Below are 21,315 nucleotides of genomic sequence, written 5' to 3' on the forward strand. Positions count from 1 at the left end.
CAGTACGGTGCAGAGCACGATCGAAGCAAATGGCTTTATTAGGTCCAGGGCGAAACTACAACTCAAAAATGGGGGTGAGGGGATGAGGTTAAAAAGAAAAGGCGCGGTAATTGCCCTCAGTAGGTAGAGACCTGAAGTACACCGTGGGGAAGGTGATAATTAAGAGAGGTACGAAAGGGTGAAATACGGAAAAATGTGCAAACAACGCAGAGTTATTGTTTGCAGGGAAGAAATACAAAAAAATGTTTCACAATTATAGTGGCACAAAATATGTGTCAACTGGGAAAGAAGTGTGCAAAAAGAGGCATCGAGTAGCGAAAAAAAGTTTTGGACATTTCTTGAGTCGCAATTAGTACTTGAATTCGTGTAGAAAGAGATAAGTAGACAGAATTTTTACTGATTCAAAGCAGTGCATATTACTTTGCGCCGGAAGACTATCCAGCGGATACTAGAAACCTTGCATCTCACAAGCAAAGCTGCTGGTAGCATTTTGTCCAAGAAAGCAATGGCCACTTGTCTCGTTAGCAGATTTCAAAGGATGACACCCACTTGTGATGATTGCATGTGTGAGACTCAAGTTTGCTTTTTGACATATTCAACTGGTATCAGGGTAACCATGTGGGTAGTTCTCCTTGTGTTCCGGTTTTTGTTGCTGGTTACATTGTTTTAACAGCCAGTATGTTATGAATTTGCAACAGCAGTTTCGAATAGGCCATGCATTAAATAGCAAATATGGCTAAGCATATTTAAGCACATACAAATGAAACTACTGATGCCTTAGCCTACAGTAAAATAAATGGTAGTGATATTGGTACATATCTAAAGCAAAGTTAGTATAAAATCTGAACGAAAAATTGATACACAGCAAATACCATAAGAAAACAAACAAAAAATCATTGGGTTTAGGTGTGCAGCTTACAAGCTGTGGATGCAATGTGGTGACTCCAATTCAAACAACCCATTGCGTGCTAAATTTCAAGCTACAAATAAACTCAGAATATTTGAGACAAGCAAAGTCTCCAGCCAGTTCACATCTCGTATGCCCAATGTGAACTCAAGTAGAGGTGAAAAGGTATACACGGTTTATTTTTGCACAAAATACATAAATATATATATATATAATGTTACTGAACGCCGAAGTACAAGGGATGGCATGCGTGCCTATTCACAGGTCAATTTCGAATTTCATTGGATCGCACTCGAGCGTTCGCATATTTAACCAGACACAGGTGAATGTCTCGCAGAAGCTTGGCACGGCCACCAGACGAACTGTTTGTCCTCGCTCACCTGTAAAAAAAAAAGAAAAACAAAAGCATGCATTGGTCGCATGTTCACAGAAGCAACACACCTTGTCCGCGGAGAGTGCTTATACATCAAACAGGAGCAAATATATATAAAAAAATTAAAACATGTATTTTTTTTATGCTAAAGAGGAAGGCATGAAGCCGACTTGTGCCATGATATCAACAGTTATCACTGTCAAACACACTACATGTAAGCAACCCTCATTATTTACTTTTCCGAGAAGGATGCTATCAATGCGGTGCTTAGTGCCAACACATCTGTATCCCTTAAAGGGGTAGAGGCGCCAAAATTTTCATTTCTAAGTTTATTTTCTTGCTTTTCCAGGATGCGCAAGATATTAAATTTGCGTACACTCAGTACCTAACTTATAAATGAATTTAACCTTCAATGCAGCTTCAGTTTCAGCAGCTGAAAGGTGGCTGCGACGTCACAAGTGAACACCGATTGAGTAAGGTTCCACATCATTTACTGCCACCCGTAGTTCTTCAGTATGCACAAAAATCTCGGCCCGTGAATGTTTTTGCACGCACCAGTCAAGCCACGTTTAAGGCACTCATACTCGTATAGAAAGTGACCTATGCAGAGAGAAACCTGCCTTCACAATGTAAGAAGAATGCCTCTTACTTTTAAAGAGCTTGGTTGCGAACTTCTTTTGGTTGCCCACAAAGTAGACGTGTGGGCAGGAGTCCAAAATGAAAGGGTCTTGGTCCGTGAAAGGGTAGCACGCTGCATCAATTAAAAAGAAAAGAGAATACATATTAGCACAATTAAACAAAAATATGCTTAGGACTACTTAATATGTATATCATCAATGCATAAACAGTGCAGCAATAGAACAGTTCACTATAATATGCAAACGAAAATAACTCATGGCTGCAACATTGCTTATGCATATAAAGCCCAACTGTTCAGCAGAACAAATAAAAAAAAGTGTGCACAAAGGATGTTGTTCACAAATAACTGAGGACATTTTTCAACTGAAATGTTTACATAGTCAACAAGTCACAGTGGATGTGATGGGCTTACTTCAAAGATACATTTAGCTCAGTTACAGCACTTCTACGGGTAAAAAGTAGGCAGTGCAGATTCTGCTGGTACAGTTGTCAGTGCACAAGAAAACAAAATCAGCTGTTCTACCTGCAAAAGACTATTACACTACCATGACGAGTGGCAAAAAAAAAAGGACTGCTTTTAATGCATGTAATTTGTAGGCAGTCAGCCGAAAGTGTGAACAATGATTCTGGAAAAGTAAAAAAAAAAAAGCAATAAGGTAGGTCGTCAAAGTTGCTACAAAAACACGTCTCAACGCAGGCCTCAACTCAGGTGGCATTAAGACTTCAGTTCAATGAGACAATTATGCAATCCTTAGATTCTCAGCCCATGGACAAGGCTCTAAATCTTTGCGACACAATTGTTGAGAAAAAGCGAAAAGGAAGCCTTGTAGTTGTAGTGCAAACAAACAAACAAAGCATTACTAAAACACGCTTTGCACTTTGCAGTGCCACACCCCCCCATCTGGACTGAACAAGCAAATTGAGAGACAATGACGCCATGAGCCACACAGTGAAGCGCCAATGCACCACTGTGTTTTAGAAATGTTCGCAATGATTTTTGTCATTTCCTAGAAGCTTCATATGTAAACTTCCTCTGCTGCAAAGTCAAACAGGCCTAACTCTAGACTATTCGTTTCTGATAAGCACGTCCTCACTGATATTCACTGACACTAAAGGCGACTACCATAATTTCTTGTGTACAGTTGGCATCCGATGCACAGCCTACAGGGCTCAATTGTGGAATATTTTTTTTTTTAGTGAGGAAACACTCATACGGCCACCAACACCAACCAAGAATCTTTTCACCGTACATACATACGTAGTAAGTTCAGACATGCGTGGTGCCATCTGCGCGAGAGGTTGCTCGGGAAGAGCAACATGGGTCGCACAATCCCCCATAGATGGCAGCACCTGCCAGTGCAGTGGCGCATTGCTCAACCGCTGGGCCACTGCGATGGCAGTGGTACATGAGGACTGGCCGCCACCTATGAATCTTAAGTAGGAATTACCAATTCAGCATCGGTGGGCATTAAACCACTAAAGATATAGTTTAGGTGCCCCTCCAAGTGCAGAATGAACACCTGCTTTTGCAGGTCTACTTAGTTTAGCCATGTTAAGCCCCTAACAACACTTTTAACACAGATTGTGGACATAGGCAGGTGGTAGATAAGACGTGCAAGAGCAAGCAGTGAAGGCTGCAACTTTTGTCCGCACATGTTTCAAGCTGCTTTCACGGCCTTTTGCTCAAGGCAGCACCAGACTGCAATAGCAAGGCTGTTTGAGCCAGCTGGTTGTGATCCATGTCACAGAGTGAGCCAAAACCAGAGGTACATACAAGACATACAAGTGCCTGTCCAGTCTGGTATGTTCTTCAGATTTATCTTCCGTCTTTTCTGCACTGCGATCCCTCTGTGCAAGAGCAGCAGAATGCCTCGGGAGACCGAGAGCATCGAAGACGCGGCTGTGACACCAGCATGAGAGATATGTAGCGTTGGAAGAAACCAAGAAGCTATGGCATGCCTGTACTACTGAGATAATTTTAGATATCCAAACAATTAGAAGTCACTGGGACAGATCTTTGTACCGCAGTAGACGTAATCTGGCTGACAAGGATAAGATAATTTTTAAATAAGATAAAACATCAAATTTGCTGACTGAAATTTCCCCATGATGTTCACGAGAAAAGTCCACCAACCAAGAGGTAGAAAGAAAGGTAGGAAAAGCAACAACGTCGAGAGAAGAGGCAAGTTCCATACACAGTGTGTCTGGGCATGTTGGTGCTAGATGGCGCCACTGAAGCGTCTTCTCCATGATCTCCAGAGGGCAGGTGAGCTGGCTGTAGCGCTGGATGTCCGTGACATTCTGCCCCGACGTGCCCAGGAATCTGCGTGCAACCCGCAGGGGACAGAATTAATTGCCTGCTTGGCATGCACACAGCACATAATATACACACCAAACCTTTGCATGATCTTGTTCGCTTCAACCATGAGAGAAACTAAATGCAAGTTCAAGTGGCTTGTACTATTATTTCTCTTTCCACTGATTATGTGAAGCTTTAACATGCTTCTTCCTGTGCAAGCAAACTGTGAGCAACAGGATGGCCCAACCCCAGTGTGTTGTCATAAAGCTCTTTGGGGGGGGGGATTTCTGTGATACTGCTCATATGCCTCTACCTTTCTTTAATAGCCTCTGAGAAGATGTAGACTTGCGCTGAAGGATGCAGGAGAACCTTTCAAGAAAAGTTAACCATGAAAACGGCACTACCATAAGCCAGCATTCATTGATCACTAGCTAAGAATGAATTGGCAACTTGCTTAATCATCACTGCACCACTCGGGCTTCCTCTGACCACTTTAATATCCACGCCCCCCAAATCCCTTCTTTTTAACTGAGCAAGAGACTATGGAAAGGTGGTAATTCCCACCAAAACTTGCCATCCTGAGGGTGCGTCAAAAAGCTGCGAATTCATATCACTTGCACAATGGTGGTGTATCTTGATCCTTCTTGTATTTTAAAGGGATTGTCATGTCAAATATCATCAACATAACCAGAAACAGCCACAGAATCAATTTCTACCAAGAGCCAAAGTTGGATGGAGTTGGAAAAGTAAGCATTTCAACAGAACTGCCTGTCTCGCTGGAAATAACTTATACTAGTAAACTGCACGGCATTTTCTCCAATAAAGACTGTTTAATTTTAGAAAAGTGCCGAGTTTCGGATCTGGCTAGGCTCCTACTTCAGGGGTGACAGACAGAGTTTGGTTTGCAGCTTTAAGTGCATGACAGAGAGGTTAATGACATCCTAGTCGAAATCAAGAGGAAGAAATGGGCCTGGGCAGGGCATGTAATGCGAAGGCAGGACAACCGGTGGTCCCTAAGGGTAACGGAGTGGATTCCAAGAGAAGGCAAGCGCAGCAGGGGGGCGGCAGGAAGTTAGGTGGGCGGATGAGATCAAGAAGTTTGCACGGATACGGTGGCTGCAACTGGCAAAAGGACAGGGGTTAAATGGAGAGACATGGGAGGGGCCTTTGCCCTGCAGTGGGCGTAGTCAGGCTGGTAATGATGATGATGAGAGAGGAGAGGGAAGCTTAGGGATGGAGTGCTGCGCTGTGAAGGGTGCAAGAGGGTTTGGGGGAGGGTGCAGACCCTGAAGTCTACGGCTGTGAATCACGGTGCCGGTTTCTGAGGGCTACGGAGGATTGGCTGGAGTACTACTTTGTATCCCGCTGAGACGGGCATTCCCAGACAACCAGTGTGCTTATTGCTGCATCCCATTGCAAGAGGTGAACTGAGAAGAGCAACGCGAGTGACAAGTACCTCAGGCCGTCCAACTCAAACTGGTAAGGGTTGGTGACACAGCGCAGTGCAGCCCGCTGTGAGGCACCGGGGAAGAGGCACGGGTGCATCGGCTGCTGGGGGAGCAGGGCGCCCACGGGATCCGAGAGGCCCGGCATCACGTCCACCTCCACCGAACGCTGGAAGGCAGACAGGCCCAACTTTACGCACCTACACCTTTGTGCTCTCATTTTTCCATCAAATAAAATCTTTATTTCACATCGTCCAGGTGTCAGGGTGCAGACAAGAAGCTCACAATGGAGCCTGATTTGCACACTTGCATCAATATACAAGATTTCAACCACTGTTACATACCATGTATTGACAACAACATGAACAGAGTACTATCACGACGGGAAGAAACGCGAACAGAGCGGAACCTAGGCGCCCTGCTGTTCGCATTTTTTTTTAACACGCTTTTACTTCGGTAGTAGTAAAAAGATTAGGCTAGAGTTATCCGTGATGCATTCTAGGATGGCTTTAAAGTCTTTTTCTTACCACCCAGGTAAAAGCGCCATCAAGAGAAATTTGAACGGCGGAGTGCGTAGGCGCCATGCTGTTCGCGTTTCTTTCCATCGTGGTAGTACATGAAGAGAGTACAGAGTACATGAACAGAGAGACCAAAGCAAATTATTTAATGATGGCAAGTATTAACCGAGTATCTGGCATCCATAATCAGTGAGCAAGCGTGGAACAAACCATTCGTCGCAATTTCACATGTAATTAGCGTGTTTTCTAAGTTGTGCGCCAAAGCTTCAAGAAAACTGCAATGAATATTACCTCTATAGAGGCAGCTGATTACAGTATAGTTTCTATTTCTTTACTGCTTCCGTTTCCATCCCAATTCCAAGGGCCATTCATAAGGCAGTGACCAGGGGACACAGGATGCAATTACCAGGAACCCTGTTCCGAGAAAACCTGTTCAATTCGTCTATAACCTAGAGCAGGTTCCCACGACACAGGCCATTGAAGATAAAGATTTGCGGTGAATGAAAGAGGACTCTGAGCACTCAATAAGAAGGTTTTGCTGCAGAGTCGGATGATCCTGAGTAGTCTGCTCACCGGCTAACATCCAAAAAGAGTTAAAGGCACAGAGCAACACTCCTTGTCGAAGCTGTCGTCTTCTTGCCTCTGAAGCATTTTCCTTTCATCCTGATGCCACTAAAACACTGGTAGTGCCACAGGCACAGACTCGGTGCAGAGCTGGCAATGCACAATATAATTAATGAAACGTGCATCGACGTCCCACATATGTTTCTACACCATTTTTTAGCATGATGCCTATCATAAGCTCATTCCTTTCTACCCAAGAATGCATACAGTAAGTGGCATTCTGTATTGGGTGAAGGCCTATTGTTACGGCATCCTCCTTACACACGGGAGTTATTGAGGTAAAATTCCTTTGTTTCTGAGGCCTATCCCTGAGCTTTAGTAAAGATAAAGGCCCAAAATGAAAAAACCCTGCCGCGGTGGCTCAGTGGCTACGGCGCTCGTCTGCTGGCTCGAAAGACGCGGGTTCGATCCCCGCCGCAGCGGCTGAATTTCGATGAAGGCGAAATTTTAGAGGCCCGTGTGCTGTGCGATGTCAGTGCACGTTAAAGAACCCCAGGTGGTCGAAATTTCCGGAGCCCTTCACTACGGCGTCCCTCATAGCCTGAGTTGCTTTGGGACGTTAAACCCCAATAAACCAAACCAAACCTAAACCGAAAGAAAACGCACACTGTCCAGTGCCCAGGGTCAAATCAACGGCACAGCTCTCGACAACCACACATCACAGAGGATGGAAATGAGGTGAAAACGGCACACAGACAGGGAATATGTACATTGCAGAGGAACCCCTTCTGACAAAATGATGTGCTTAATACGATCCGCCTTTTTTTGACACAACCATTCAGCGCATGTGTGCGTGGTCCTTCTCTGCCCTCTCTCCAGAGCTCAATTGGTTGAAAACAAACGCGTGCAGCTCGTGTTAGTGACAGGTGCAAGCAACAGATGCCGGCACCTGTCAAGGAAGCACCTGCCATTTCGCACATGCATTTGGCGCCCCTTGGAAGCAGATCGCGACCGCGTCACCCAAGTGCATTTGTTTTTGACCAGTTTTCTTGGTTGTCCACGAATTTATGCAAACTCTCCAGTGGATTGAAACCGAAAAACGCCACCACAAAATCTGCGTGGCTACAGAGACTGCCACACACCTAAACAGGCAGGAAGCAAAGCAAGGAAACAGAGAAGCCAGAACTCACCGAGAGCTGCTCCAGGAGGCCGTCGAGAAGGCGTGCCACGGAGCCATCTGCGGACGACTCCTTGCGGACGGTAAACTTTGCCTAGGCAGAGAGAGAGAGATGTCAGATGCTGCAAGTACGACAACTGTCTCGAGCAAAGCATGTTCACGGCACCTCATGCAACAACGCTCTCGTGGCACTAATTATGAACAGCGAGCACCATAACACAATGCACTGCAGTTGAATTTCATCAATATGAATTCATTTAAGGGGGGAAGCTGGTCTTTGAGAAAAAAATTTTATTAATGATGTCACAATACTGGAATATGCAAGAAACGTGTATTTTTGCGTGCTGATTCTAAATATGTAATTTAAATTTATGTACAAGTCCTTGTGCACTAATATAATATGTTATGTAACTTTGTGCTGAGAGCGTTCAATAAATTTTGCTGCAGAAAACTTGCTAGGACGCATGCCATGGGCCTGTCTTCACATCAAACAATGCAATAAGGGCAAAATTATTATCCTGCCTATCATAGAAGTTGAGTTACAGGGTTTTGAATTTGCCACTTCACAAACGGGAAGAAACTGATAATTTCAAAATCCTGCAACTCACCTTCTATAACAGGCAGGTTGATAATTTTACCCTTATCGCACAGCTTGATGTCAAGAGAAACCAATGGCATGCACTCTAACAAGTTCTCTGCAGTAGAATTTCTTTCAAATTCTCGGCAAAAGTTACCCAACAGATTGCATAAGTGCACAAGGACTTGTACATAAAATTCAATTGCGCATTTGGAATCAGCACGCAAAAATGCACGTTCCCTGAAGATTTCATAGTTGTGACTTCATTAGTAAAAATTTATTCCTAAGACCCTCTTCCCCCCTTAAAAGAGTAAAGACACTCAACTTTGTTAATTTTCTTCTTACATTGGTACACATCGATCACCGCAAGGTATTCGCGTACGACCACTAAACGAATTTCTTTTCTCATGCTGTTTTCACTTCAGTTTCAAAAGCCGAATTATGGCTATGATGTCAAAGTTTAGTATAGGTCGTGAGAGACACAAAAAAACTGCAATATAATCGCTGCTTCTTCATTTGTTATCATTCTGGCTCTTGAGGCAGACTGTACTTAGCATAGCAGTTAGTACCTATAACTACGAAGCAGCAATTATATCAGAGCTTTTCATGCCTCACAAAACCTACCCTGAACTTTGACTTCACATCCACCATTACTTGGTTGTTGAAACCGAAAACAGCACGAGAGAAAAAAATTCAACAATTCAAGATTCAAATTACTGTGGGCTCGCAGATGAATACCCTACTGCGGTCATGTTCACTAATGTCTTACGCATCATAACAACAAAGAAAACACACAACAACAACAACAAAAAATATGGTGTCTACAGCCTTCAAATTCAAACTTCCGGCTTATTCGAACTGGTGCTTTGGTTCCATCAATATCACGTGTCCTTAAAAGGATCCCCTTTATTTGAACTTCACATGATTGAAGTAAACTTTTGGTCTCCTTTATGTTCATAGCGCCTACAGTAAACTACTAATGTTTTAAGTCAGTTGCATTGCCAATAAGTAGGTAGTGGTGGTGTGGCACTTTTATTAGAACAGCCTTTCTGTCAGGCATTCAATAGGTCCTGGGCCAAGGCGACGAGGGCACGTTGCAGTCTCAGGTCCCGGCAGGCGAGCCAGATGGGCCACGGTGGGGGTGGGGTTTCCCCCACCCCCACCATAAGCGGGGGACTGGAAGGCTGCGTGGCACTGTGTAAGGCAGTGTTCTATGTCTGCATATGTGTGTGGACAGTTTGGGCACTGAGGTGTGGAAGTGTGCCGGTATAGGTAAAGTTTGGCTGGTGTATGTAGGAGATTAAACTGTATTCGGCGAAGAATGCGAGCTTCACGGATCGATAAGGATGGGTGCGGTGGTGGTAAATCAGCTAAGTCCAATTTTCGCTGCGCGTAGTAGTATTCGTCGACAGTGTGTCTGTAAGCCCTGACCGCCTGCTCCGTCGGTGGGCTTGTCCATGGTATCCCCGGTGTACAGTTTCGCAGGCAAGCTGGTGAGCCAGCTCATTGCCGGGGATGCCCATGTGACCAGGGATTCACGCACCAAAGCTACACCAAAACTACGAGGCATGCTGCCATAAAGGGGGTCCATGTTATAGCATTGACCACTTCAAGGTCTTTAACCAATCTTGATATACCTCTGTGTCCGTGGGATGAGGTTGGTTATAAGGAAAGGAAAATCACAGGAGCTCATCCGTGTCAAGAGGCTGGGAATGAATGAGAATAAAAGAAGAGAGGCGCCCTACTAGAGGGCTCTGGATCAATTTTGACCCTCTCGAGTTCTTTCAAGTGCACTGCAATCGTACAGCATATGGGAGTCTGTGAATTTCATCTCGATGAAAATGATGCTACGACAGCCAGGACTAACTTCATGACCTCATGCTCAGTGTTAGCAGGATGCCACAACGACTGAGTCCTCACGAAAGGAACAAGACACACACAAAAGGCTACAGGAAATCCACAGATTGCTGCTGCTGCTGCAATACCCGAGTCAAGTCCTTGCTGGATCCTTTCTGGCGCAGGGTGTTCCCAGCCAGGATGACGCGGACAATGCGCGACGCCTTCTCCTGGTCCTCGTCGCAACCCAGGAAGCCCGACACGTAATCAACCAGCAGCTGAAAGGGCAGCAGGCTGTCCGCCTTTTCGGTCAGGCCCACCCCCGAGACTAAGATGACAAACCTGCGAGGCAGAACATGCGCGACTCAAGGGCCGGTTCTTCAGACATACTACTTCAATCATGAGAGCAGCACTCAAGGTCAATGACAATAGCAAAGAGGAGACGAAGGTGCAGCGTCTGTCCTGTCCCTGCCTCTTCCGAGGTGTTTTCCTTAGTGCTACCGCCGTTGTTCAAACAGGGCGCCAACAACGAGGGAGTTTCTTGCATGCCAACATTGTACGTGCAAGCAGTAGCAATACAGGTTGGTACTGAATGAATAGCCTTTCCATCACTGTTGTCAGACAGAACAGAGCTGAGAAGCTACGAGCAATGGATCTGGCCAAAGGGTGATCTAGGCAACCACTGCGTGGCCCTACCAGGAATTTAGGACTCTACACTAGAAGCAGATGCTTCTTCTCAGGGTTCATCTTTCTGTTACAACTTGAAACCGTTCAGCCTCTTTCATGTCCTATCATAGACTGTAATGAGGTCTCTCCAAAACAAAGCAGTTGTTTAGCATAACCATGGTTCACAAAGAAAACAATTTAAAACATGAAGTTCCTACAGTGGACGGAATGAAATGTCCAAAAGGGTGAAACGAGCTCAAGTTAAAGAGATTCAACTAAAGAATCAATTAAGGGGAATATATGCCCTCTACTTCAGCCTTTCAAACTTCACTGACCATCAGTAACAGCAGCGATATTTTAGACTTCCAAGAAGCTACAAGTTTTTTTTCGTTCAGTGTTATGCCTTAAATGTGGAGCTTTGTTCTACTTACGACGGTGTATTAAACAGAAAAAACACATTTCTTGCAAATATGCATCGCATTGATGAAAATCACAAAAACTGGTTCAGCCAGTACAACCACGTAAACCATATCAGCAAAATAGAATTTTCTGAAAAGAAAAAGGTTACAAAAGAAACGCAGGTAACATATGATACTGTACCATCTACAGTGTGAACCATAAGCATGCTGAGCACTGCAAATGATACTGCGTAAAATTACACACTGGAGCAAGTCTTCAGGCCAATTTACAACTTGGAAAGAATTCGTTTTTCGTACCTCGACCATCTATCCTCTGCCTGATTTTTATGCCATTACCCATTTCGTATCACTCCTGTTATGCTTGCAAGAATGTGGCTGCAATCAGCAAGCGAACGCACAATATTTTAAAAGAAACCTGCCTTTTCTTTATCCCTCAAAAATTTTGGCACTACTTTAACACCCACACCTCTTTCTGTGTTATTTTGATCCATAAATATACTAGTGCTCATTCAAGTGCTGGTTGTTCATAACATAGTAGTCTGTTGTAAGAGCTGCTTCAAGCAAAGGCCAATTGTTCGCACTTTAAGCGACGACTCCATGAACACCTGCTAGGCATACGCACCTCGTGCTCAGCGCCACTCCACGTCTTGCTTCGGAAAGGGGTGCCCACCTCCATGTGCCTCGTGCTAGTTTCCTCTCGAGCTCGCGTTGTCGCAAGTGATTTGCGAATTTCACGCGGAGAAGAGCAGCTGTGGCAGCAGCAGTCAGCTCAGACTCATTCCGTAGGAGTAAAGGAAGCCGCACGTGCACCGATTTGAGAGCTTTAGCATAGTGCAATCTGCTTCCGCCACAAGGTGCCAGACGCCCGCTAGCTATTTGCACGCCTGCCCCGTTAGGACTAATCAGCACATGCTCAATGGTGGCGCGCAGATGCGGATTCACGCTATGCTAAACCTCTTCAAGCACGCCGCCGTGCAGGTTGCGGCACGTGCGCACTGTGGGTAGCGCGGCCGCAGACACCGGGTGGGTAGAGATCTGGGCGCCATGCTTCCGCCTGCACACGCCTGTTTCCGCGCGCATGCGCAGACCGACTCCGGCATACGCACAGGCTCGCGGCACGGAGTTGGAGTTTTGGTTGCGTGTGCGCCACGGTGCTATCCCGGAGGAGGCATCCCGTATCGAAACCACATGCAGCAAGAGTTCCGAAACGTTATTCACTCGGGATGAATACTTGGAGTTTTCAAATACCAAGCATTTGGATCGAATCGAATACTTACTATTCGACCAAATATTAGAAATTATAGGATATTCGCACATGCCTTGTCAGATCACATGCCTTGTCAGATCGCCAGCCTACCGAAACAAAATCCCGACAGTACAGCTGCTCCTTGATGTAGCACGAACACAGAAACAGTGAGTACCACATCTCGAGGGATAAAAAAGGAGAGATGCTGTCATACAAGGACACAAACGTACACGTCAGCCTCAGCAACGGGCCTCTGGATCTGCTCCGGCAAGTCGGCGTAGCACAGATCCTCGACTGTGAAACGGCCATCCGCACCCACCTGGCCAAGCACCGCTACGGGAACGCCTGCAGAACGGCAAGAGATGTGCTTGAGCAAGATGTCGCAGAAGGCTGAACACCCGTGCCTGCCTAATTCCAAACAGCAGTGACAATAGGGGATATTCAAAATTTCGCAAGTGCACTTTCCCGCATAACTATGTTGCCATAAACAAGATGGCCGACTTCGCTATAAAGGAACAACGTGGGCTACAGGACAGGCGCTAAAGGTGTGGATAGAATGTAAGAAACGTATTTTGGAAGAATCAAACAAAAAACTCGTCTTTCTTGCATTGTTTCAGCTGGAAACGCATGGTCAGCCATCTTGTTTTGGGCAACATTGTTATGCGGGAAAGTGTACTTGCAGAATTTTGAATATCCCCTATTGTGACTAAGGTTATGGGTAGCTGGATCTAACTAAGCTAGTCCTTGTTTAGATCCCTCCCACAGTTCTTTCACTGTGAACACAGTACTAAACCCCCAGTGCAGTACAAAAAAACCTGCTGCTAAATTTTCTGCAGATTTACTAAGCAAATTGTGTGAACATTAACATTGCATTGAGTGGAAATTAGGCACCAAGCATTCGTGCGAAACGGTATTCTGCTTGAATTATGTGTTCCTGTGTCCATAAACGAGAAGTTAATAAGAAGAGCCTGTGCAGATATTTTTTTTCTTTTTGTTCAGCACAAAAACTGAGGAAATGAGGAAGCAAACTGTAAATTTCAGCACAGTTATTTCCTGTGGCTATATCTCCCACTCTTGTGTGAAATAATTTTTCCCAAGTGAAAAAAAACCAGACAGATACCCTAAATCTATAAAACAGACAAAAATGTAAACTGCTAGCATAGGAATCTATGCATGACATGTTCAATAAAGCACTGTTCAATAGAGACTGAATAGAAAACCAAATTAATTCTCTGAGCAAGAGAGAGAGAGAGAGAGAGAAAAGGACGGAAAGGCAGGGAGGTTAACCAGGCGATGCCCAGTTGGCTACCCTACACTTGGGGAGGGGAACAAAGGGGTTAAAAAGGAAAAAGAGCGGCAAGGAAATGAGTTTTCTAAGTGTCCAGCGACCACCATGTCACAGGGACAGAGGGCGCGCACTGAAAACTTAAAGATTATAGGCGGGAATGCAACCCCGAGTCTTTTAAGAAAGTCAGGAGCGCTTTCACCGCTTTCCGTTGTCTGGAAGGTTGAGTCCAAGGCCCCAGAACGTTAGACTCTGTTAAAGGACGCGAGTCCAAGCGGAGCAGAGAAACACTTAGGACACCGCGCTCTCGCTCAAAACGAGGGCAGTCACAGAGGAGGTGGCTGATCGTTTCGTCACAACCGCATTGGTCACATGCAGGAGAGTCAGCCATTGTGATCAGATGGGAATAGGCGTTTGTGAACAAAAGATAAAAAACACTTAGAAGCTTCAGTGGGAAGATGTTCCCCTCACAGCCGACTACAGCTATTTCTGACTATTTCCTTTCACTTATATTATTAAATTTATTTGCGGGGTTAATATTTATGCACTTCTTAGTGTGGGCCACCGTATCATATCAAACAGCTGTTACTATTTGAGTTCACTTACAAAATTTTACTAACATCCAAGACTGCTACAACAAACTATTAACACTTAAAAAGTATCCGACGTAGACAACCCTTTGAAAGAAAAAACAACAAATGTACATGTGAAAGTTATGTGAAATTTGTAGGCCAAGGCTGCTCAATGCTGGAGAACGTGGCACAAGCTGATGTTATTGTATAATAATGTTTTCTCAAGAATATTTTTAAGCCTACTCTATATGATAAAAATTTTGCCAAAGGAGTACAAGAACAAAAAATTCTGACTATCTGTTTTCTTTAAAATGATGTATACGACATTACATGAGTCATGATATTCACCTACACAGCTAAATAATTTATAATTAAGTTTCTTCTCAATGTTTCGGCTTTCATTCCAACAGCCGAAGTTAAGAAGATGAAACAGAGATTATATCCCAGTTTTCTCCTGCCTCACGTGACCTCTAGTAGACACTTATGTCACAGCCTCTGTTCAGCTGTTCAAACTGTGACAGAAAAAATTCAATATGAAGGCGGGAGCCTTTAATGCCTCATCGTTGTAAGCAGAAGTTGTCGACAGAAAATGTCACGCTTTTCAGTTGGTCGAAACGGTCGTGACATCACAGTGTGCGAATTTCAAACGGGGCCAATTGCACTTTGGCTAGTAACCATGCAACCAATTGAAGGGGTCGTATAGTGATGCTCCAAGTGAGTGGGACTGAGCTTAGTTAATTGCATAATTACCCAATTAGCCTAATTAGCTTTACTAGTCAGGCCATATAAATAAATAAAAGCGATTAAGAAATTGGTCGAGCTCGGGAAATCGAACCCCGGTCTTCGGCGTGAGAGACGAGCATGCTATCCACTCCGCCATGCCAGCTCGACGGTTTGGAATGAACAAAGGCGCATCTAGTGAATACGGTGTCTTCACTCACTCTCATCCTCCTCCATTCCCTTCCGGCGAGGTTTAGGTGTCCACCGACAAATGAGAGACAGATACATTTCCTTTCCTCAAAAACCAATTTACCGACGAGCGAGGCGTAGAACCGAATGGGCGATGGCGTTCTGTAGACTCCCTGGCAGCGTTGCAAGACGCTGTCGCGTTCCACTCTTAGGGGCGAAGCTTAACATCTTAACCACACATCAGTGACCACACTTTAGGTCAAAAAAGTGCCCCCCTGAATTTTGTGAGATAGTTATTGCGTAATTTCCTTTCCTCAAATACAATTTTCATTTTCTTCATTACGGCTCCTCTTTATCTATCTTCTTTCACTCCCACTTCCTCCCTTCCTCTACGGTGCGGTTCAGGTGTCCACCGAGATGACAGAGAATTACTGCGCCCTTTCCTTTCCTCAAAGAGCGTTGCGTTCAAAGGGCAAGGCATCGCGCTGAACGGGTGGTGGTGTTCCGTGGACTCCCTTGGCAGCGCTACAACACGCTGTCACGTTCCACTCCTAAAGGCGAAGCTTAAGCGTCATTAATTAGCAGTTAATTAGTATTCACGCATTAATCAGTAATTAACCATTAATTAGTGATTTGTCATCACTTAGTAATTAGTACTCAAATATATGTGACGCCACCAGTGCCACAGAAACAGCGAGGGTGGTGCGGAAAACGCTTCCGCCTCTACCCACTGTAGACAGTCAAAGTGCCCCCTGAATTTTAATAAGTTATTTACCGGCCGTAGGTAGACAGCACAGGATGATCCATGTATACTAATGTCTTAAGCATCATCGAAAAGAATAAAACACTCAAGCAAGCATTTAGTGCCTGTAGTACTTTAATAATCAGTCTTTGTTCACCAACACTGACAAGATTTTTCTGCCTTCTCATCTTGCAAAGCAGATGCACATATAATAGAATAGACTAATGTGCAATGGCACCACCGAAGGGACAGATCTCTGACCTGTGACATGGGCATGAACGTCAATATTCCCAGACAGGGCAAGCCGCTGCTTGTCGTCTTCAAGAACAAGGGAATCTGCATTGTCTGTGAAGTGGCTGCGCTGAGGCTGGGGTGCCACATGGTGCTGGTCAAGAAAGAATAAATAATAAAAAAAGATATAGAGATGATTGAGTGCTTGAATTAGTCGCAATGCTGCAAACACAAGAATCCAGGAGTAGATACTAGTTGCTCAAAGCAGTGCATGCAATACCTTTAAATGAAGCTGAGGTTGAACAACTGAATTGAAACGGGTGTTAAACACAGTTGGCCAAAACAATCACCCCCCCACCGAGGGGGGGGGCACACCAAGCCCACCTGCCCTAAATCTCCACATTCTAAGGCAATAAAGTTGTTTCTCTCTCACTCTCAATGTAACTCAAAGTTTGGTAACACACCCCACAGGGTTATCATGTGGCAGTATGAGTTACAAGCTTCAGTAGTGTGTTTCTGACATTTGGTTTCACCTTACGCACACTGTTCTGCTAACATCAGCTAATGTGTTCCCCCATGATTATGATTCTTGACCGCAACAGTTGGAATTGCAAACAAAAACAGATCCTAAGTAACTTTTTAGTGTACTTATTCAGACTTGCTGACGACAACTACTTTTGCTTGTGATGCTTGCAAAATTCTTGCACTGGAGAAACGAAGGTAGTTCTGACAAAAAACGAAAAGCGAAAATTTACGTAAACCCCAATATCCTCACTTCTCTATTTATAGATTCAACCATCTCAGCAAATGGCATGGCCCATGCTCTAAAGGTTGCTCTTCCATCTCAAATCACAGTTTATGACTAGCAAGCACAAGGGCTTATTCCATGGACATTCAGCTTTTTCATCCAATTCCAAATTAATATTAAACTACCATCACTACAGAAAATTCCACATCCACCAAAACTATGTCATGAAAGGCAGGGAGACGGTTCTGCAACAAACCACATTCCGGGAACATGCAAGACATTACAACTCCCTCACCTTCATGCGCCACCTAAGAGACCACACGGTACAATATATACAGAAAACCCATTCTATACTTTCGCCTTTTTAGAGTGAAACACTTGCTCAACAGACATCTTTTCAGTTTTCTACAGAGCTGAGCCCAATGTCAAGCTGGAAGAGACACGTGCAACAAGCAATGATAATCGAGCGCTAAGCAATGATAACTGAAGCATGCAATATACACCTCACCTCTTCGCTGATTTCCTTTAAGATGCTCGGTTGAAGTTCCATGATCTTGAACAGCGTGCCTACAACTATTGACCTCTTGTCCTCGACGAGATTGCACAAGCTCGTTACTGGAACTTTCAGCTTACCTGCGCAAAAAAGAAGTATTAGTTCGAATAAAGATGAAAACTAATTGGCTCCACGTGCTCTCAAGAAGGTATACTTATGTTGCAAAATACTCACCACAGTGGAATTCGAGTGTTCTCACTATTACTGGTACAATTTATTGAGCATCTTAGCATAGGGCTACCTCCGGCAACCAAATGCGCATGCAAAGATGGCAGGTGCGGCCGCGCACCTGCCACTGGCCAGGCGCGTTTGGGTCGCTGTGCATGAGGTTCACGGTAGTGGAACGCGCATCGCGCTGGGCTAAAACACTCAAATAGCTGCGTTAAAATCATAAAAGACCAAAAAACAATGCTCACAGTGTGATAAACAAGCAGATATCGTATTCGTTTTTTCCTTCTCAGGTGACTGGTCGCCATCGACGCCATGTCTGCGCCAACTTGAGGTTCCGATTCACAACTGAGTATGCACGACACAAGAAGAATTCCTGCAGCATAAAGTTCGAAGGAGCTAGGGTCGCGTTAGTACCGGTGTTTTTAGGCTGCTTTTCACTTTTCTCACGGTCAGAGCTTTTTATGCTCAATTTCACTTTCGCATCGCACCAGCCACGAAATTTCACGACAGCCACTTGAGTGTTCATCACCGTAACGCGATTGTACTCCAAGCTTCCCAAGACTGCGCGATTCCGGAATCGCCACAGCTTAACAGCTCTGCATGCCGATTGAAGCCTTAAAGCAACTAGAAACGTACAATAAAAGACTATACTTACCCCATTTTTCCTTCGCACGATCTTCGAGAACGGATCGCACAGCATTGTACCGGGCGCAGTAGAAAGAGGCATATTGCCGGTTGAAGGTACGCTCAGGGAGCGTGAAGCGCTGGCTCATGTCGCAAAAAGCGCATTCTGGCCTCGTGTACTTCACCTCGGTTAACTTGCCCTCGACAGCCATGGGTATTTTAGCCTAACTCGAAAGCTAGAGAAGCCTGTCCACGATATTAACAACGAAACTACGTATTGTGCTGAAACACAAATGAATTCCCGCTACGAGCGGGAATTTGCGCGCGCCATCATTGCTTGACTTGACTTGGATGGCACACACGCAGACAAAACAGCCGCCGATAGTAAATGCCAAAAAGTATCTGCTTAAGCTGAAAAATAAAACTAATTTAGAAAGATGTTAATAGGCGAAAACAAAAATTTGACATAAAGTTTATTTTAATTTCAATGACTGTTGCCAAAACACCTCTTTATGGCTTTACACAGCGAGAAAAACGCGCGAAATTCAAACAAGCCCAAAGCTCGTAAAAACACGGCCCTCTGCTCGGATAACTGTGCGCTTGTTCTGTGCTCTGGAATAAAATGCTTTTGTCTCTGCTCAGCTCTCCACTGTTGTCATATTCATTTTTTTTTTATTTCGCACACAGCAGCCTCACATGAAGAAATGGCAGGAGGGAGGAAAAGAAACACGAAGTACACAGAGACATCAAGTATTACCGCCTAAGATTACTCAAAAGTAGAAACAAATACAAATGTCAGCTGTGGTCAGCAGCATGAGCGTGCGCAGAGGGGAGTGAAGGTCAGTAGAAGTAGGGACCCTAGCAGAAGTTTCTTCTGGGCGAGTTGGTTTATATTGCTCTTGGGTATGCAAGTAGCGCGACAGAAAAGACGAGGGACAGAAGATGAACGCGACAAGCGCTTGTCCTGTACATCTGCTGTCTCTAGTCTTTTCTGTCGCGCTATACATGAATTCCCAACAGCAGAGGGGGTGGCAAGAGGAAAACATTGCAAGGCGGGCACCAGCTCCCCTAGAATTCATGGGGAGAAGAGCGCAAATGTACCATACTGTTCGCTGCTACCGCTTCTCCGGAAAGGGATGGTTTAGAAGAACTTCTTGTAGGGGTAGATGGTGCATGTTGTAACAAAAGAACTATAGCGCAACCAAGACGAACACAAGAAAGGACCACACAGGACTAGCGCTAAGTCCTGAGTGGTTCTTTCTTGTGTTCGTCTCCGTTGCGATATAGTTCTTTTGTTACAGCCGAGAAGGGACTCCAAGGTTTCTACGGTACGCGTGGGGTAAAGCTGTATCTCAGCTAGTCAGCATTAGAATTAACACCGATTAGCTGGTCATGGTCCTCATGACAGAAAGATTTGTTTGGTCTTAGTTTACTCTTTCTTCTTGTTGATGACGGACCGTCATTGTGAGTCTGTTGTCTCGTCAAAATTCAATTTTTTCCAGACTGCACAGATGTCTGTGACCAAACTGATTGGAAACCGGACTGGCACCCCCTTTTCGCCACCTGCTTAGCTATTGCATCCCTTCAGCGTATGCGTTTGCATGTGTGTACGCGCCTCCAATAGTCTCCACGGCGTTTTATGTATATTAGTGCCATATCTTATGCCACAAGGCAAGTCCTATAAAAAAAATATGTGTGCACTGTACGTGTTTTGTGTGAAACTTGTTCGGTGTTGCTTTCTGATTTATCTGTAAATAGTTCTCGTACATAAACGTCGTTTTACTGCAATAAATACCAGGGGGAAAATATGACGTCTTGAATCCCAGTAGTACGTTAACTGTCTCCGCTTTTGGTGGCGAAGAGGAGAAAGACGAAGGGGGCGAACATTTGGTACAGGACCGAAGAGAAAGAAAACTCGTTATTCGCTTTCTGATTCCTCAATTTTTATTTGTGAACCGTTTGAGAAGTCTGGATTATTTTGTCTTCTGTTCTGTTTGGATCTGCACTAAACTCTGGCCAATCCCCCACCGTGTGCCACTGCTTCAGAGGCAACAACAACATCACTAACATCATCATCACAATTCAGCCGCACTCGTCCCTCGGCTGCATCGGCCGCATCCCCGACGCCGCTGCTCCACGATGGAACTGCTGATGGAAGAGCGCAGTCCCTCGGATAGCCGCGACCGCTCCCCGGCCTCCCCGACCTCTCCGACCTCGCCCCGGGCCAAGAAGGTGATTCGCGTGGCACGCTCCGAGGACTCGACGGGCGTCACCGGGCGTCCCCACGGAGGTGTAGTAGGGGGCCGTGTTGTGCACCGCAAACAGGCGCACACCCACTCCGTGCGGGACCTTCCCGAGCTGGAGATATCCGAGGAAGAGGGCAGAATCCACAAGAGCATGCCGGCGCCCAAGCTGCCGGCAGTCGCCGCCGCGCGGCCCTCCTGGAGGGACCACTTTCTGCCGACGCGTAACTGGCTGCCCGACTTCTCGCAGGAGGGCATCGAGAAGGCCGTGCCCATGGTCGCCCTCACGCTGGCCTTCGGAGCGTTCGTGTGCGCTGCCCTGATACTGAGCAACCCCAGGCCGTCAGTGATGGGCTAACAGGGGACGTGTCTTCTTGCATCTCTACCCATCCTCCTGCGCACTGACATGGGAACACGAAAGGACGTTGAGTTAAATTTGTGGGAAGGCGTGTCGTCGCCGAAGATGCCGAATAAATGGTGGCTCAGTGGTTACGGCGTTCGGGTGCTGGGATTGAGAACGCGGAATCAAATGTCGGCTGCGATGGCCACGTTCTGGTGGAGGCGAAACGCC

General features: G+C 45.4%; 2 protein-coding genes across 2 annotated transcripts; one reads left to right on the forward strand and one right to left on the reverse strand.

The window, feature by feature from the left end:
- Nucleotides 1–1,065: 1,065 nt before the first annotated feature.
- On the reverse strand, nucleotides 1,066–18,835 carry PolD2 (DNA polymerase delta subunit 2). The gene is made up of 10 exons (XM_089586558.1): nucleotides 18,533–18,835; nucleotides 17,662–17,786; nucleotides 16,436–16,559; nucleotides 12,897–13,011; nucleotides 10,485–10,677; nucleotides 7,936–8,016; nucleotides 5,675–5,832; nucleotides 4,115–4,242; nucleotides 1,930–2,031; nucleotides 1,066–1,287 (listed from the first exon to the last, which is right to left on the reverse strand). The coding sequence occupies exons 1-10, from the start codon at nucleotides 18,711–18,713 to the stop codon at nucleotides 1,166–1,168; spliced, it is 1,329 nt and encodes a 442-aa protein (XP_089442684.1). The 5' UTR covers nucleotides 18,714–18,835; the 3' UTR covers nucleotides 1,066–1,165.
- Nucleotides 18,836–20,640: 1,805 nt separating this feature from the next.
- On the forward strand, nucleotides 20,641–21,102 carry LOC149346640 (uncharacterized). Its single transcript, XM_089585428.1, has one exon. The coding sequence runs from the start codon at nucleotides 20,641–20,643 to the stop codon at nucleotides 21,100–21,102; it is 462 nt and encodes a 153-aa protein (XP_089441554.1).
- Nucleotides 21,103–21,315: the final 213 nt, after the last annotated feature.

Source organism: Amblyomma mixtum, chromosome 4 (genome assembly GCF_055824585.1).
Source record: "Amblyomma mixtum isolate Tamu chromosome 4, ASM5582458v1, whole genome shotgun sequence".
NCBI lineage: Eukaryota > Metazoa > Arthropoda > Arachnida > Ixodida > Ixodidae > Amblyomma > Amblyomma mixtum.